General features: G+C 39.3%; 3 protein-coding genes across 7 annotated transcripts in view; all 3 read right to left on the bottom strand.

Moving 5' to 3' along the window:
• Positions 1-77: 77 nt before the first annotated feature.
• On the bottom strand, positions 78-5,813 carry zgc:77880 (zf-DHHC domain-containing protein). The gene is made up of 9 exons (XM_048970992.1): positions 4,675-5,813; positions 3,456-3,544; positions 3,085-3,158; positions 2,782-2,894; positions 2,478-2,539; positions 1,974-2,100; positions 1,791-1,863; positions 1,156-1,300; positions 78-861 (listed from the first exon to the last, which is right to left on the bottom strand). The coding sequence occupies exons 1-9, from the start codon at positions 4,797-4,799 to the stop codon at positions 770-772; spliced, it is 900 nt and encodes a 299-aa protein (XP_048826949.1). The 5' UTR covers positions 4,800-5,813; the 3' UTR covers positions 78-769.
• A 135-nt stretch (positions 5,814-5,948) lies between these two features.
• On the bottom strand, positions 5,949-12,320 carry c12h4orf47 (chromosome 12 C4orf47 homolog). 3 transcript variants are annotated; one of them, XM_048970989.1, is made up of 8 exons: positions 10,590-12,320; positions 10,150-10,295; positions 9,802-10,021; positions 8,449-8,586; positions 8,261-8,336; positions 7,974-8,153; positions 7,699-7,871; positions 5,949-6,552 (listed from the first exon to the last, which is right to left on the bottom strand). In XM_048970989.1, exons 2-8 carry the CDS (start codon positions 10,244-10,246, stop codon positions 6,510-6,512), a joined length of 927 nt encoding a protein of 308 aa, XP_048826946.1. In that variant the 5' UTR covers positions 10,247-10,295; positions 10,590-12,320; the 3' UTR covers positions 5,949-6,509. The 3 variants fall into 3 exon arrangements, with proteins under 3 accessions (XP_048826946.1, XP_048826945.1, XP_048826947.1); XM_048970988.1 differs by having other exon boundaries at positions 10,150-10,274; XM_048970990.1 differs by lacking the exon at positions 8,449-8,586 and having other exon boundaries at positions 10,150-10,274.
• Positions 12,321-12,431: 111 nt separating this feature from the next.
• snx25 (sorting nexin 25) overlaps positions 12,432-16,958 on the bottom strand; it is a 31,426-nt gene continuing 26,899 nt past the window's right edge. For all 3 annotated transcript variants that reach the window (XM_048970884.1, XM_048970882.1, XM_048970883.1), the window contains 4 exons: positions 15,632-15,698; positions 14,130-14,311; positions 13,919-14,019; positions 12,432-13,372 (listed from right to left, as the gene is read on the bottom strand). In XM_048970884.1, coding sequence (XP_048826841.1) covers positions 13,307-13,372; positions 13,919-14,019; positions 14,130-14,311; positions 15,632-15,698 — 416 coding nt within the window. In that variant the 3' untranslated portion in view covers positions 12,432-13,306. The remainder of the gene's footprint in view (positions 13,373-13,918; positions 14,020-14,129; positions 14,312-15,631; positions 15,699-16,958) is intronic.

Raw genomic sequence — 16,958 nt, 5'->3', positions numbered from 1 at the left:
CAGGATCAGGAGATACACCCCCACACTTCAAAGTACATCCCTGCAGAGGCCCACCCCCAGGAAAATAAAGACTGCAATCAAAAGAGAAATAACCATTTACTTAAGATTAAATATTTAAAATGTACAACTCACACTTAAAATGAAATAAATATCACAATCCCGCATTATCCTTCTTAACTCATAAATATATAAATCCCTGTATCTGTTAAACAGCAGCAAACAGCAATATTTTAACAAAACGTGAACAAAATAACGCCCACAATAATATAATACTTGTGTAGCAGTAAACTTGTAAGCAAGTTGTATTGTTAGAAAATACATAATTATGTACAGGTGACCCACAGATAGTAAAGAACAATTAAATATAATCCAAAGGTAGCAAATTGGTGAGACAGATTAACTAAATATGCAGAAAAATCTATACTGCATTTTGCTTAAAAACAAAAAGTAGAAACAGCAGTTCAATCCAAATGCAATATTAGTATGAATATACTTCAGTCCATAAATACTGCACTCTAGTGGTCATTTAAGGGCAGTGATCCCACGTGGGACCAGGTTACGTAATCAGTACTGTAAACCGCAGATTTGTGCAGAGGACAGGATCGTGGGCAAGATCGTGCAAAGAGGGCAATGAGTAGTGCATGGAGAAATGCAGGACACTTAAAAAATGGATAAATAAATAATGGAGGTGTGTTCAAAACAAGAGGGAACTCATCATCGTTGTAAACCCCAATCCTGACCATCCAGTGGATTTCTTCTTGCCATCTCACTAAACATCATAGTCTGGTACAGCTGAGTAGCTAATTCCCCCAGCAGAGGGAGGACTGGAGTGGAAAGGGAACAGCCAGCACCACACTGACCCTAGATCAGAATCAGGAGAGAGAGAGACAAAGAAGCTTTGTGTTCATGTCTATTACTGCTGTAATAGACATGAACACTGAACACATACAATGGAAACAGTGACTGTAACAAACACAACATTTAAATACCTAAACAAGCACAACATACCTACCCAGACACACACCATTACACCAGTCAAACGTGCTGTATGAAAACTTTATACACATCCACTTTCTACAAATATTTAGACCTACTGAACACATGAAAATAATGTACATATAAAAGGTAACAAAGAGAAAATGGTTGAATATTCACCTCTCCCGAAAACCTCCCTGAGAAGTGCAATTTTTGGTTTGCGAGTGTGTGTTGTGTGTGTGTGCTGAGAGTTAGATGTCTTGTCCTTCATGAGTCTGTTCCTCATCTGTTCAATTGGCGTTTCATCTGTTATTATGGACACCAACTAGAGGCAGAGAGAAAGACAGTCTGTATATAAAGATACTAGTGCAATTGGGGGAACCATAGGAAAAGCCTGGTTTGAAGTACTTACTCGTGGGAGTTTTAATTATACAAAAATGTTCTGAGGGGAGAATGAAAGATTATTGGTTCAGAGAGATAACCAATCAGATTGGTGAGGAGGTGGTTCCAAGCAAGTTGAAGAGCTGGCATCCGATTGGTTTTCGCAGTCTCCTCTAGTTGCGTGCACCCACCTCCTCAACAACCTGATTGCTTACTCCTCTGAATCAATCATTTTTCATTCCGCCTCTCAGAACATTTCTGTGCAAAAAAACTGCCTCGAGCAAAGTAGTTTCACTAGTTTGCCACTAGTTCAAGAGCAGCAGACGTTAACAACGTGGAAACAGCACCCCCTATCTGTAGAAAGCAGCAGTGACACAGGGTGACTTTGTGTAGCCTTATACATCAAAACATAGCTATTTAGGAGAACCAGGTACCTGATCATAAAAGATGACTGTGACGAACACTCCAAACAAAATAGACTCCACCAGTAGGATGATATAGTGTGCTCTGAGAAAGAAGGAGTTTAATTAATTAGTATTAAATAGACACAGAAGAAGAAGAGCCTGCTTGGCTTCACTGAGACGATAACACCCCCCCGTCCAATCAGATTTACTCACATGATCAGGTGTTTGCTGGGAGCCTCTTCCTCGTCTTTGTCCCTTTCTCCATCTCCACCTCTCTCACTCCTTATTCGCCAGATCCACGCTGTCACCACCAGGGCAATGGAGTACAGACTGGCCAGTCCTGGCAGAAGGTCACAAAGTCTGAGTTTACGTCCTTTTACGTCATTAACAAAAGTGGATTAAAAAAAAAATGGAAGAATAAGCTCTGTTTGTAGAGAGGTGACATAATGATACAAACAGAAATATTAGCATAACAGAAAACTGCGGCAATAACGATGACTGCCTGTTGCCTACAATATTAAGGAGCTACAATAGATGATTTATGTTACATGAAAATTGACTGATAAGTTAATTATGACCGTTATTTTAAGTTTCAGACGGTATGGGTTCCAAGCGGTGCTGCAGCAAGAATCACGTGAAATACTGTTTTATCACAAGAAAACTTGTCAGTTACAGTGACAGTTAAGCACTGTCAGTTTGACTGCAGCTTGGCCTTACCGGTGTAGAAAAGAAACTGGATGAAGTACTTCTGGTTCAGCTCTCCCACACAGTTATTGATCCTGAAACCGATGTAGGCAGAAGCATACACAAGCTTAATAACAAATTAAACCAGGAAGAGCAGTCCGAAAACAAAGTGAAATAGCACATACTTTTACAGAAATGCATACGCTTGGCGTGTGGCATGGCAATAAGGAAGTGATGTTTAAGGCCAGGGGCGGTAGTGTGGGGGAAGTATGGCCAGATGTAGCTACAGGTGAGGAAGGCAGGTCAAAACAAATTAACACAGACAACCCAGACTAACCAGGGGCAGTGGTGATCCATGCGGCGAATGCAGCGCTGACAGACCCTGCAATGGTGAGCGCGAGGTGGGCGGTAAGTTTCACACCTGCTGCAAATTGTCCAGCCCTCACAGCCCTGGGAGAGAAGCATTATTACTGATCTCCAGCCTGGATTCGCAAAGACATCACTCAGCCAGTGCCAAACCGAACATCGAATACTCAAGCGCAGTCCAATTGAAATCAACATCGACCGAAGACTATCGCCAGTGACTCGAGGTAGGGCGACAACTGGAGCAGAGATGGAGAATGGAGGAGGATAGACTCACCCTGTCATTTTTGCGTGAAGACTGTGACCTGAGATCAGAGAAGTCTATTGCAGTGTCTGGCAGTGGAACCATACCTAGGAGGGGGAAATTACAGTCTTGTCGATGGCGCAGGAGACCAACGGGAGACATGATGAGTGCATGCGCGCACAGACAGGCCGTAGGACTATTGTTAAGCACTTATGGGGCAACACAGTTAGGCTGTCATTAAACATTTGGGCTATGGAGATACACAACCTATTATCAGACAAAGCATCATGACAACACACGCGGGTATTAATTAAAGGAGAATCCGTCAATGCAAAGCTTAGGTTACCAGAACTTAAGAGATAACAAGGCAAAGGCTGCAGAGGCTTGTCCCCGGGTGCACTGACCTGGGTCAGAGAAGACAGCCTGGAAGTGACAGGCAAGCAGCAGCAATAGAATGATATTGAACACTGTGCCATGGAACGAACACCATATGCTTTAAAAGAGAGAGATACAAAAGAAACACGATTTTACAGCCAAGATCATTTCCATTGATACATTTCCAATGGTGCAATACATCTAGCGCTTCTTAAATGGTATGACACATGGATAGGATCCATACTTTAGAAGTTACATTTTTAATGGTTAGGGAAACGCACTTGTAATCAAAAGATTGCAGGTTCGAATCCCCGACCAGCAAGGCACCACTGAGGTACCCTGAGCAAGCTACCGCCCCCAAGCACAGATCCCCGGGCGCTGAATTAGCTGCCCCCTGCTATGTCACTACGTCACATATGGGTTAAATGCAGAGGACGCATTTCGTTGTTGTGCGCCGTGTGCTGTGGTGTGTCAACAATGACAACTGATCACTAAGTTCTAATCCGTATAGAACACACCATGACTGCTTACTGAAAAATCGACATGAAACAAATTTAGCTCTAGTCACGTTTAACAGAAAGCCAATCCGCTGCAGGGCATTCAGGCACACCTCCTGAACTTTGAATTTTGTGAGAATATTAGAGAATCTGGAGGAAATCCGCACAAATACTAGGAGAATGTGTGACACTGAGCCAGTGCTGAATCCATAACCCTGGTATAACTGTGACAATAAAACGCTCTCAACTAAACACTTCCATCAAAATGCATGCTAGTGTACTACCTCAACTGCTTGCAAGTAGTTTTCTAATTATGAACTATTAAGCCATTTTTGAATAATATGAAGGAGCTATATGCTGAGACATAATCATATTTTGAAAAGCAGCATACCGTTCAAACTATTAAAACATGCTAATCACACATAAAAGATGAAATCAGAAACACCAACAGACGGATAAGAAAAACTAGACTTTCATGGAGACACTTCATTCATAATTCAGTAACAACGAATGTTGTTCTAGAGAACTGATACTCACATAAAGACTTGCCAATTCGTGTCTTTCAATGGTGCTGATACCAAAAATTCTAACTATGATCCTTGATTGAAAGGGAGGAAAAACACGCCACATACATATCGTGTGATTCTTGTACAGAAACGTCGCCTTAGCGCCGAGGAGATCACGGCTGCACGAAGCGGATTAAGGAGCAGCCCGACGGCAGAGATCACGGCATATGCCAAAAAACACTCACCTTCCAGAATAGGCTGGGATCAGGACGTACTGTACGACCACATAATCGGCATAAAAAACGCTGAAATAAGTCAAAATCAAGCAAATAAAACCACAAGGATCTCGCCGACAGCGAACAGAAGCCATCTTTCAAAGAGCAGATTCTCTTCCGGGTTACGTCACAACACGAAGTTGACGTGTAGGATTTATTGTATCCAGTGAACAGGATTTTAGATATATTACAAACGTAACTTTCTGACTTTTCAGTAAGTGGTGTTTTTTTCACAAGTGGAAACCTTATTTTCAGTTCCAGGTAAACTAAAAGTCCCTCCTGGCAATCCTGAAAAGTTCCTGTTTCGGAACTTCTGCATGTTCTGAGAGCCTGATCAATGGAATCCTTCAGCATATACAATTCATCCCACTGTCATCTGTCATCATGACTGCAGCAGCAGGATGTGGAGGAATGTGCAAACGTTTTGTGCTTACACTTCCTGAGAACACCAGGAAAAGTGACATAACTTGAGAAAGGACTTCTGTGAAGGCTGGTCGACAATTTTAGGCATAATGTCTCAAAGGCCCCAATTACGAGATTTCTTGTCTTCATCAGGATAGATATAAACATTAGTTTCACCATTAAATAAGAAAGTTTTGGCAAGTTATATTAGGTCATGGACAACCTGATTCAACTTGCTAAAGGTACATATGTCCTGAGCTATCGTCAAAGATCATGTTTTGTACCAAGAGTAAAGGACAGTGAGTACTTCAAATAGTTGTCTCAACATTTCCAGCATTTTATTTCTTCAGTGTACAATCTGGTTTGTTTTATTACAATATTGTTTTGATGGCCTCTCCTGCTAGCACAAGTTTACTCACACATCTTAGGAATTGCTCAAAACTGGAAAATTCTGTAAAGGAAGAGTTGATCAAACTAGTTAAGTATGAAGGGACCCTGGTGGTTTTCAATCCAAATAGATTAACCGTGGATTATATAATTTGGCATAGATTATATAATTTGGCATGGATTATATAATTTGGAATTCAGAACAGGAGAACCAGGAGGCAGCTTTTAAATTGTCCTGTATTTGAAAATGGCTTCCTTGAGATTTCAGAAGTAGTATAGTTAATCCATTTTTGGATATTCTGAAATATACTAAGTTGGAGAAAAGAAAACTGATGAATGGGTGAATGCGGACAATGATGTTGCCTCATTTTAGATTGTTTACAGTCTTGAACAGTCATCGTAAAATGAGACTCAGAGGTGGACCGTTATCCATTTAACCAGACAAATACCATTGATCAGACAGATATTTTTGTGTTTATTCAAAGTCATTAAAGACATGTAAAATGTGGAAGTTATGTTCTCAGTCATCTCAAATAAAGGGCAAGACCTACCTAGATTACACTTGTAAGCAACTTCATAATACAATTTTGGTCTTTGCATTTATATATTACATGTACACAGACATGATTTAACAATGATTCGTGTAATAACGGATATATTTCAAAACAAATCTGAATCAAACAAAGAAAGGTCTCATGACTGAACACAGGTTTCACAGGAAACAATGACGGTAATACTGTCAGCACCATATTACCTTGCCTGACGGTGTTTATCTAGTTGAAGTTCTATAACTGACCTGGGATGCTGCTCTGCAGGAGAACATTTTACTTCTTTTATCAAACTTTAGCTTTGTTACCTTTCACTGCCAATAATAACTACAGATGATCTGAGTTTAAACCAGAGTAAACACTCCTCTTCCTCAACTTGCGTGGAGCCTTTTGAAATCAGTCAGCTGGGTTGAGGATAAGCCTGAATCTGGGCTTTGTTTCTATGGAAGCTCACTTTATAAGATAGCATTACTGATGGTGCTGTTCTGTAGTTATTACAGATCTGCAGGTCCTGGGGGGGGGGGTGTAAAAAGAACAATAAGACACATGGAAACATGACTATAGAACGGAAGTATGTTAGATTATTTCTGTCAGAAAAGTGGCTCAGTATATTGACTTTGTTCTATATAAAGTGGGAGGAAATTGAGTAGAAGATATTCATTATCTGCAATGACTTTGTGTGAGCTGTGCTTGCAAATTACTGGTGGTGGAAGTATTACTGTTGGCCCTAGGGGCACTTACAGCTGGACTGGCTGTTTAAATAGACTGTATAGGAGTGAAATGCCGATAGATTCCTGATTGACACATTTGCACATGTAGACAAGCATACATGGGTCATTCCACTTTAATTCAACAACGATCCAACTAAGTTTTTGCATCGCAGGTTTTGATTTTGTTGAAATTAGGCATGTGAATTACATGCACTTATTCACCATTGCAGCTACATGGCTTAGCTACAGCTTGTTAGAAAGCTCAGAGTACTTTGTTCACTGTATTCTTCCTGAGCTTTCAAGTAAGCCATGTATTTGCAATAGTAAAAAAGTAACCTCTCACAGGAAATCTCTGAATTGCCATTTTTTTGTACCCGGAGTGTAGAAAAAGTGCTATACTATTATTATTTTTAAATAAAAAAAATATTGTGTATATATGTGTAATTCACATGCCAAATTTGACTAAATTAAAAATTATTATGCAAAGGCCATTTGTTGAATTAAAATGGGACAACTGGGATACAAAACAAAACTGGATAAACAAAACCGGATAAACAAGTAGTAAACAAAATTCTGTGCAGACCAGCAATACAAATTTAAGATGAATTTTATCACAATTTATGTTAGTTATTAACACTGCTGTTAATTCGGTCAATTACATAAAATTCATACATACTATAGTGAACATAATTCAGAGATCATGACATTTTACTCTTTTAATTGTAAAAATATCGTGGCATTGTTTTGACGGGAGATACACCCTAAATTTCTGATAATCACTTGTTTGCACCACTGGCACTAAAGCCATGACTGTGCACACTGCCACCTAGTAGTTAAGTGGTTACTGATATACATGCAGTCAGTTCATGTGACGAGGGACACCATCTGGCAACCAAACAACCGAACGACATAATTATTGTTATTTGCACGCGCATTAGGAAGCTTACTTGTTGACATTCATGTCAAGGATGCTTTTAACTGGCATGCTCTTTGGCCCAGGGGAGGGGCGGAATATTCCCCTCTCCTTTGTGGTTGATACGCCTTTTGACCTTCTGCTGATGTAAGGGTCTGCAGAGTGCAAAGGATAGGCAGCAAAAGTGCCGGCTTTCATGCCTGCCATCTGCAATAAGACAAGAATGATGGAGTGCAGAGCTGAGATTTTAAGATGAACCACAGGTATAATGTTCTTATAGCTAACGCTGCCGTACATGATCACTCTCACCTTTTTGCTCGGTGAGCTTGGCTTGAATGGAACCGTAAAGTTCTTCTGTATATCCGATGTTTTTACAGGGGGTAACGGTACATCAAGCTTATAAGGATTTCTCTCAAAATACTCTTTTGGATGAAGATTTAAGCGGAAGACTCCCCCTTTCATCAGCGCTCTGTTTGCTACTATTTCTTTCTAGAAAAAAAAAAGAAAATTTTCCAGGAACAACCAACGATCATGGTAGAGATAGCATCAGAACATAGAGGTCTAGTAATATTTCTGGGCAGATATCCAGAACTTACCTTTAACATTTCCCTTGGTCTGTCATACGGGTCTGCAGAGTGGGATTCAAATCTGGAGAGAGTTACATTTGGATATCTAAAGAAAATTAAAAATCCATTTTCCAAAATGTGCCAATAACAAATGTATTAAGATAAAAGCAAAAGCTGCACTTTTATTGCAGATATTAAACTCACTATTTCACACATACCCATATCCACTTCCCTTTTTTGCTGGGTTTGTTAAAATATTCTTCCCGGGTGATTTGTAGGGCTTTTTGGGAATTTGCAGTGCACTCACGGCTGTGATGGGTCCACTCAGCGTTCCGTAGTAACTGCCAACCCCCGAACTAAAACACGACGAGTCTCTTATGTGCAAATAATGTACTTCTTTATTACAAATAGTAAAACTTAATAATTTAATGTAACTTTAATAAAACTTCATAATAACTTTAATAAAATTATCCATTCATTTTCCAAACCGCTTATCCTACTGGGTCGCGGGGGGTCCGGAGCCTACCCCGGCAGCAATGGGCACGAGGCAGGGTTTAATAAAATTATAAATTTTGAATTTACAGTACTACGCAAAAGTCTTAGGTAGCCAAAGAAGATTATTATGTAAGGCGTTCTTACACACTGTGCAACACCGTGTCGGGTTATTACATAATGCAGCATTAACACATAAGGTGTTGTTATATTCCCCTATTCTGCTTGGGATAGGCCCCAGGGCCCCACGTGACCCTGACCAAGGTAAATGATTGGGGGATGGATGTTTCTGGTGCGGTGATGGGCATATCCTGCCATTTGCAGTAAGCTGCAGTTCGCACTTGCCATGAAATATTTAAAATTCCTCTCTGTTTTATGATGCAATATGTAATCATTACCAAAGCTGCCATTACATTTAGCTTCTAAGCAAAACTGAATTCAATACTTGTCAGATTCAAACATGTCTTATCTGATACTATACTATTAAAAACTTCGGTGCCCAGTTCCTTTTAAAATTGCTTTATATAACAGATGTCTTACAAGATGGGGGCCTATTCACTGTCAGCAAGGAAGCAAGCATTTCAATATGTACCAGTAGGTAATCACATTGACTGGAAGAAAGTGAAAAAAACTGGCCCAAGTGCTTCAGATTCAACTTGTCATCGCTCTGTCTGGAAATGTCACATTGTTGTTTATAATTTAAAAAAAACCACTAAAATTATTCATTGAAAGCTAACAATTTTTTCAGTGTTCGAAAAAACAACACTGGTCAGTTTTCCCCTCATTTTCCACATAAGAAACACTAAACACGAAAATATATATTGAAAAATGTTTTTCAGGAGGGTTGTTGTGAAGTCTCATGATCAATAGTGAAAACCCTCCATGGAGATCAAAGTGAGATCTCCACTTATCAGGTAAGAGGGCTACCCTAATACACATACCTCAAAAACCACTAAAAATAATGACTTGAACTTCTTCCATCTTTATTTGGTGATTCTGATTTATTAGACCTGGGCCAATTTTCAGTTCGTACCCGCTGGTTTCTAATTTAAACGGAAAAGAGCAGAATATGGTCTTACAGTCTCTTTTCTCCACTGCTGGGGAGAAAAGCCTTTCCTAAATTGCGCTTTGCCTGTTGCATCCTGTACTGTCTGCGGAGCTTCAGCGGATCACTGAAGGCCTCCCCCTCGAAAACTCTGCCGAACTGACTGTCAAAGTAGCCAACTTGAAGTCCGCATTTTTTCTTTGGTACCCCAGCCAGCATTTGCTTATTCCTTTGGGCAGACTCGTTGAAAGGTCCTTTAAAAACAAAGCCGATTAATTCATGCGACCACCAACAAAGAATAAAGCCATGTCATATTGCTACATTTGTCCGAACGTGGATGGTTATATTACTTTAAGTGTCTTTAATATACAGCTGAACTTACTGTAACTAACAGGGACGTATTTGTCCCCTATGCTTATGTAGCTCATCTCTTTAAAGAGGCCAACTCTCTCCATGTCGGACTTCCCCTCCTGAGTCATGTTTGGAAATAGACGAGCTGATAATATTCTGAGGGAATAACAACAACAGCTACAAACACTTTGTAAAGTTAATCTTTTACAGTTTTATTTCTTGTAACCAATTTCTAAACCTTTGTAGGTACTTAAAAAAGACCAACAATTTGTGCAAATCGTCATTTTTTAAATATTGAAAATATATACTATTGAAATATTTGAATACACTTTGATGGGTTTTTTTCCCTAGCCTACATATATGTCAAACAAATTAAAATATATATATATTTCATTTAGCGATGTACCTCAAGAGAGCTCGCCCTATTGTAACGTACTCTAAATAGCAAATTACATTTCGGATTATACTTACCAAGTCGTGTATTAATTTCGTAGCTGCTGGAACATGCACACGCATTTAAGTTCCTTTACACTATGTGTACAGCTTGTTACCTTGGAGTCCGGAGGGATCCTTACTGTATTGTTGGCGAAAGTGGTACGGCATATAGCATTTAGGTGCGCTTTCATTACGTATATTTCTCTGCATTTTTTGTGCCAGTTTTGAGAACGGTGATAATTTTTTTACAAGGAATATTATTAACATTAACGGTTGTGGTCTCAGAGATGGTAACTTTATAACTAGCGCCCCGGCTGCATGCCGGAGAATGTAGTCTTTCGGGTGGCGGACTTTGAAGGAATTCCGCTCTGCGACATTCAGTAAGCCTCAAAACGACCAGGGCAGGGTCCGCGAAACCTTCTTAAAGCCACTTTGTTCCTAAGTTCTGTGTTATAAGGTAGAACGTATGAACGACGTAGCATTAAGAAGGTTTCGAGGAACCGGGCCCAGGTAAACTGGAAATCGAGATAACCTAGCATTAAATAATACTTCATCTTATGTTGATAAATTTATAACCTTAACACCTAGTCAGCCATATGTTTTCTGTTGTAACCACAACGCATCAGATCTAGAGACATTTAAAGCATTATTTAAAAATGACGTTTCCTGGAATTCATCAGCTTCAGTACTTATCAGCTTAATGCTGATTACTCTCCGTTTCCATCAGTGCTCTATGAAAAATTACACCCATTAGCTTGTAAAACAACAATTTAACTGACAATAACGTAATTGTTTTCTGTATGAGTTCATCAGTCTGACACAGTCTGATATGGAGGAATTCTGTTCTCTCCCACCACACCATCTCAGTGGGGTTGATCTCTTTTCTTATTTTGCTAATTAGATATACACTATACAGTATGGACAAAACTATTGGGACACCTGGCCATTGCAAATACAGGAACATTTATGGCATCCCATTCTAAATCCATAGGCATCAATATGGAGTTGCCCCCCCCCCCCTTGCAGCTATAACAGCTGCCACTCTTCTGGGAAAGGTTATTCCACAAGATTTTGGAGTGTGTCTATGGGAATTTTTGCCCATTCATACAGAAGAGCATAGATGAAAATAGAGGACCAACTCTATATTGGTGCCTAAGTCCTGAATCACAAAGCATGATTTTTTTTTTTACGTGGATGGATAACTTGTCGGATTTACGGTAGTCTAGGCTAAATGTAAGCGAATGAAGATAAAGTCTATTTAAACTGGGGTACCTGAAATCTGGCAATTAGCCTGCTAATCAAGAAGCCCTGCTTCCTGCATGATACAGGCCCTGGATCCTTTGGTTCTAAGACAAGCCCAGAACATCATCCATCCACCTCTTGACTGTTGGTATATGGTGTTTGCTGTGATATGTTTGTTCCAGAAACCTTGTAATTTGTTCAGATAAATTTTCTAATTCATTCTCTAGACCTCTAGCGTAGTTGTTCCTTTTCAGCTTCAATCGAAGTTAGAGCATAAGTAGTTCTGTTTCACATGATCTGTTTCACAAGCTTCTCTAGGTCACTTCTTGCTATTTAAATTAAGCTCTTCAATCACTTGGCACTGAGAATGTGGTCTGTCAGATTTCTGTGAGCCCCATGTGGTGATGGCAATATGTAAAGACAATGCTTTGTATGGTCAGTGAAGAGGGGGTTGGATGAGGAGAAAATGATTAAATACACAATAAAATTTGCAGACCAGGGGGGGTTTCCTCAGTAATAAAGTTAGCCAGGCATGGGGGGTGGGATCATGCGGTCCAGAGTCAACTCGAGTGTGCTTTTAGTCCGGAGGTCTGCCAGTTGGTGACTGATGCAGATCCACCCTTTAAGATGCAAAGATTTAGAAACACTAGGTTTATTTACACATTTCACATAAGATTTTCAATACATCAAGTAAAATAAAAATATTTAACAGATATTCGTCAGAAGACTTGAATGCGCCTTCCCCCTTTTTGTGGAGTGTGCTTTTACAGATTACTGTTCCTGTTTGGTGGCCGAAATTCTTAGTTTTGACTGGTAAATATGTATTTATTTTTCCATACATGCCTATGCACGTTTTATACATTTCTAACAGCTCAAGAGCTATTTTGGATAATTTAATAATTCAGCCATTGTTACACTTGAGTGTCCAAATAATGCTGCCTTTTCAGTTTACGCTGATCTTCACACAGCAGCATTTGGGTTGGGATGTTAACATTCCCATAAATAAGAGTGAACAAGAATTATATGGTTTTGCTATTTATTGCTTATAAATATTTAACTTAAAAAAAAAATCCTAAATCAACAATAAAATAGGTCACAATTTAACATTGAGTATTGCACAGTAAAGCTTTTTTTTTAATGGTCACGATAAACAAGGTGAGACCACACTCAGGGATTTGTTTACACTTCATTACAGTACAACACTCATCATTTCACAACTATTCACAATAGATAAAGTGTATCCAGCAGAAGCAAAACCAGTTCTGGCTGACAGCACTGGATAGTGGCAGTTAAGCCGGTTCTTCAATACCTTACCAATAGATTGGGGGGGTGGGGGAAGAAACAACTGTAAACGGAAAAACTCTGGTGCAGCCAAACGCCACCCCTTTGTTTCAGGTGCTGAATAAGCAAGTTCAGACGATGCCCCGAAGGATAATGGAAGCTCATCACTTTTCCCTCTTCACAAAGAGCCCAAGTTGCTGTATCTGTCTTGTCTCATTCTGTGCAAACGGTCAGATCTGGCTCAACTCTTCCTTCAGCTCAGGAGATAGTTCTTTCACGATGATTTCCAACAGGACCTAAAACAGGAAATTTCCGCAGTTAATACTCTCATATCACTATTCCGCATTGAGAAACCCTGTCCTGTATGTAGGCGTAAATATATAAAAAGAGAAGATTGTGACCACCAGGTGGCAGGGTTACACAAGAATACAACCAAACGGTATTTACGTTTAATTATGACGTAATTTGTACAACAAACACTAAATTACACTTTCATTTAAAAAAGCCCATATTTATAACCAAGGTAGATAAACACAATTAACCCATCAGTAAACACATCATTTGGTGTAACAAAATCTGAAAAATGCTAACCATTTGACCAACAGCTCAGAACGGTTATTAATTAAGCTAAATGCATGAGAACAAATTCTAGCATGTAGTGTCTAACCAGGAGCAGAATTAAGAAAAACCACTCTGCGAAACATTCTTAGTCCTGATTCACAAATGCATGCATGCTCACGGGAATATGTAGTACACTTTGCATGTGTGATGGGAAAAGCAATTTTCATACAAGTATGAAATCTGTAATTATCCAAATTTAAAAGGCAGAAAATGGAACTCACATAGAGAAGATGCTTGTTGGCTTTGGTCTCCTGAAGAGCATTGAAGATCTTGATGATCCCATACCTGGCATTCTGTTGTCCAACCAGGCTTTGAAGTGCATCTTGTAATGAGAGTTTGTTACAATGTTAATGTCAATGTAATATTCCCACCCCTGACTGAATTAAGTCATGGAAAATGCAAGTAGACGGCATAAGGAAGGTCAAGGTGTACCTGGGATGTTTTCCAGCAGTTTCTGCTGGGCTTTCTCTTTGGTTGCCCTTCGCTCCGAGTCTGACCGGGCCTTGCTATGGGGAGCCAGCTTCCCATTGGGCCAGAAGGCATCCCGGAAAATAGTGATGTAATACACAAGCATCTGCTCACTGAATATCCAACTGACAGTGTCTCGAATCTGCCTGTAAAAAATAACAGGGCTTTTGAGGTTTAAGAAACCAACAAATGACCATAGACGCTCCCCGGGTTACACTAGGTTTAAGTTTTGATAAACCTATCACAACCTATCATAAATATGTTTTAATACAGTACACATAACCTAACAAACATCATAGCCTAGCCTATCTTAAACATGCTTACAACACTTACATTTACCTACAGTCGGACAAAATCATTAACAAAGTCTACTTCATTATAAAGTGTTGAATATCTCATGTAATTTATTGAATAATGTACTGAAAATGAACAACACAATGGCAGACTTTGACCAATAAATATAGTTTTATATCAATTTATTCTGTCAAAGTGGCCCATTATTAAGGGTAAAACAGCAATCGTCTTATTACCAGTTCCTATATAATGTATCTGTTTTCGACATTCAATCACTGCTGTTAGTCTACCTGGTAACTGACTGACAAAACAGTATAATTAATTCCTCAACTTTTGTTTACTCATCCCCCTACACAAACAGTATTCTGATATTAACATAATGAAGGTAACGCTTTCCGAGTCCATAATTAAACTGCCATTGATTATTCTGGCAGGGCCTGAAAGGGATTTTACCATGGTAGTGAGATTAAGACCCCTACTCAATTGATAAATATCACAGACTTTTAATGGCCAGAGTGAGTCACGGTTTTAAAGGGCATTAAATGACTCAAATGGTAAAACGCCATTTAATTTGTTCTTTGCAAAACAACTAACAAAAAGAAGACAGATTTTCCTGCCGAAAACAACCAACTTAAAATATGATACACTGGTCAAATCTCAGAATGCAAGCGGATTTCCATTTCTATCAGTAATCTGGGCAAAAGACTAGCTGTCATCTTCTCGTCAAATGACTGTAATACAAAATGATAGCTACTCTCCGTCACCAAACCGAAGTGCATCCAGCCCGGGGGGGGGGCAAGAGGGAGAGAGCATGTGATAGTGGGACAACTGGCTGCACAGCACTGCTCAAAACCGTGACATTTCCCATCACATCATTACTTGTTTGCTGGTGATAAAGGATGTTCACCCTTTCCATCGTGGTTATTGCTGACACCCAGTCACTCCTTTATTTCTTGTGTGCTAAAATTTAGTATGGTCCAGACAAAATAAACGTGGCAAACACAATGAGTAGGTTGTTGTGAGGTGCCTCAGTTTAAATAAGGTCTCAGAAAGCACTTACCTTTTACCTTTTGCTAGAGAACACTCGTAGAATGTTACTCATTCACATTACCTATATCTCATCTTCTTGTTGTACACATTATAGACAAAGTTTTTCTTTAAACAATGCTTACTTGTTTATCGTCCGTCCAAAGGTCACTTGGACTAGTGCAATTAGTGTTTTCCGGACCCATTTAAACACTGCAATACAAAGAGACACAGAGTTAAACTTTAGCTACTGCACTGCTAACATGTCTACAGATATTCTACAATAGAAAATAATTAACTTGATAAAAATAAAAAAGATGGACCGGGCCTGGTAAAGAAGATTCTTGTTACCCTTTGAGAAGGATACAAGCGTGAGATGACGTCAAACAGACCCATTTTATACAGGAACTTGGCAACAAATGAAAGAAACGTTGCTGTACTTTGTTCCCTTTCCAGTGATGCACACATACACAGACTCGGGAGAGAGAGATACAAAATCCACAGAAACATAACAGAGCTAATTTGGCTGGGAAAAAAGGAATCGAGATCAAACTCCTACGGTGGACCAAGGACACAAGTAATCAAACAATGCGACTGCGGGAATCAGAACTGCAATACTACTGCCTGGGTTACATTGGGGTCAAACAAAGAAAGAACAAAGTTACATCAACACAGAATTAGGGACAAGTGAAGCTGGATAACCTCAACCATCTGACTCCCACCTGAGATGGCTGGCATCCCCTCATGTTACATAAACATACATTAGAGTAAATCAGTGGCAATTCGATGATTCAAATATATACATGGCTATAATATACAGTAAAGTGAAAAAGTCTTAGGCAGTCAAAAGCAAATTTAGTGGACCAAACTCTAATCACAACCTGACACATTTGCACATTTAGGCAGTCAAAAGTGCACATTTGCTCAGAACAAACATTTAACATTAGAATATTTGCAAAATAAAGAGTAATGCAATGAAGTCTAGTAAAATTTCCTCTGTTTTCTAAAAAGTTACTGATGGGTAGATGACCACTGCTTCGGTTCCCGAACATCTCCTCAGGGGCATCCCAGTCATTCCAAGTAGCTATTAAATCTCAACAAAAAAGTCAACGAGACATTGACTAGCTCTACAACATGCGCTAGCGGTTGAGTCAAAAAATGCATGGGTGTACTGGATGGTCACTGGAAATAATGGGCTGATTTTAGTAGAGGTTTTGTTATGGTTAAGCGGACACACTTTGACAGGCATTATATCATAGGGAGTTTAACACCAACATAAAGATGATTTAAACATAATTTTGCTTGGCTTCCAAAAACTTTTGCACAGTACTGTATGTGCTTTAAATAAGCTCTGAACAACAACAAACGATTACAACTAAGTAGAAAAATAAAAATTAAATTAAACTGTGTTTTAAGAAGTGTTTTGCCAAACGTATACAAGATGGCCTTTAGAAGTTGCATTTTTTTGTAGCA

This window comes from Brienomyrus brachyistius, chromosome 12, assembly GCF_023856365.1.
Source record: "Brienomyrus brachyistius isolate T26 chromosome 12, BBRACH_0.4, whole genome shotgun sequence".
NCBI lineage: Eukaryota > Metazoa > Chordata > Actinopteri > Osteoglossiformes > Mormyridae > Brienomyrus > Brienomyrus brachyistius.
The sequence above is the reverse complement of the archived record's forward strand: the minus strand, read 5'-3'. Positions and strand labels throughout refer to the sequence as shown.

What these genes read in the sequence shown, in the direction of transcription:
- c12h4orf47 (XM_048970989.1), bottom strand. Translation starts at nt 10,246, where the DNA reads ATGACTCAGGAGGGGAAGTCCGACATGGAGAGAGTTGGCCTCTTTAAA. An exon ending in AGCAGTGGAGAAAAGAGACT is followed by an intron (nt 8,587 to 9,801) that starts GTAAGACCATAT and finishes GTCGTGTTTTAG; the next exon opens with TTCGGGGGTTGGCAGTTACT. An exon ending in AAAAAGGGAAGTGGATATGG is followed by an intron (nt 8,337 to 8,448) that starts GTATGTGTGAAA and finishes AATTTTCTTTAG; the next exon opens with ATATCCAAATGTAACTCTCT.
- zgc:77880 (XM_048970992.1), bottom strand. Translation starts at nt 4,799, where the DNA reads ATGGCTTCTGTTCGCTGTCGGCGAGATCCTTGTGGTTTTATTTGCTTG. An exon ending in ATGGATCACCACTGCCCCTG is followed by an intron (nt 2,540 to 2,781) that starts GTTAGTCTGGGT and finishes CATCGGTTTCAG; the next exon opens with GATCAATAACTGTGTGGGAG. An exon ending in CAGGGAGGTTTTCGGGAGAG is followed by an intron (nt 862 to 1,155) that starts GTGAATATTCAA and finishes ATTCTGATCTAG; the next exon opens with GGTCAGTGTGGTGCTGGCTG.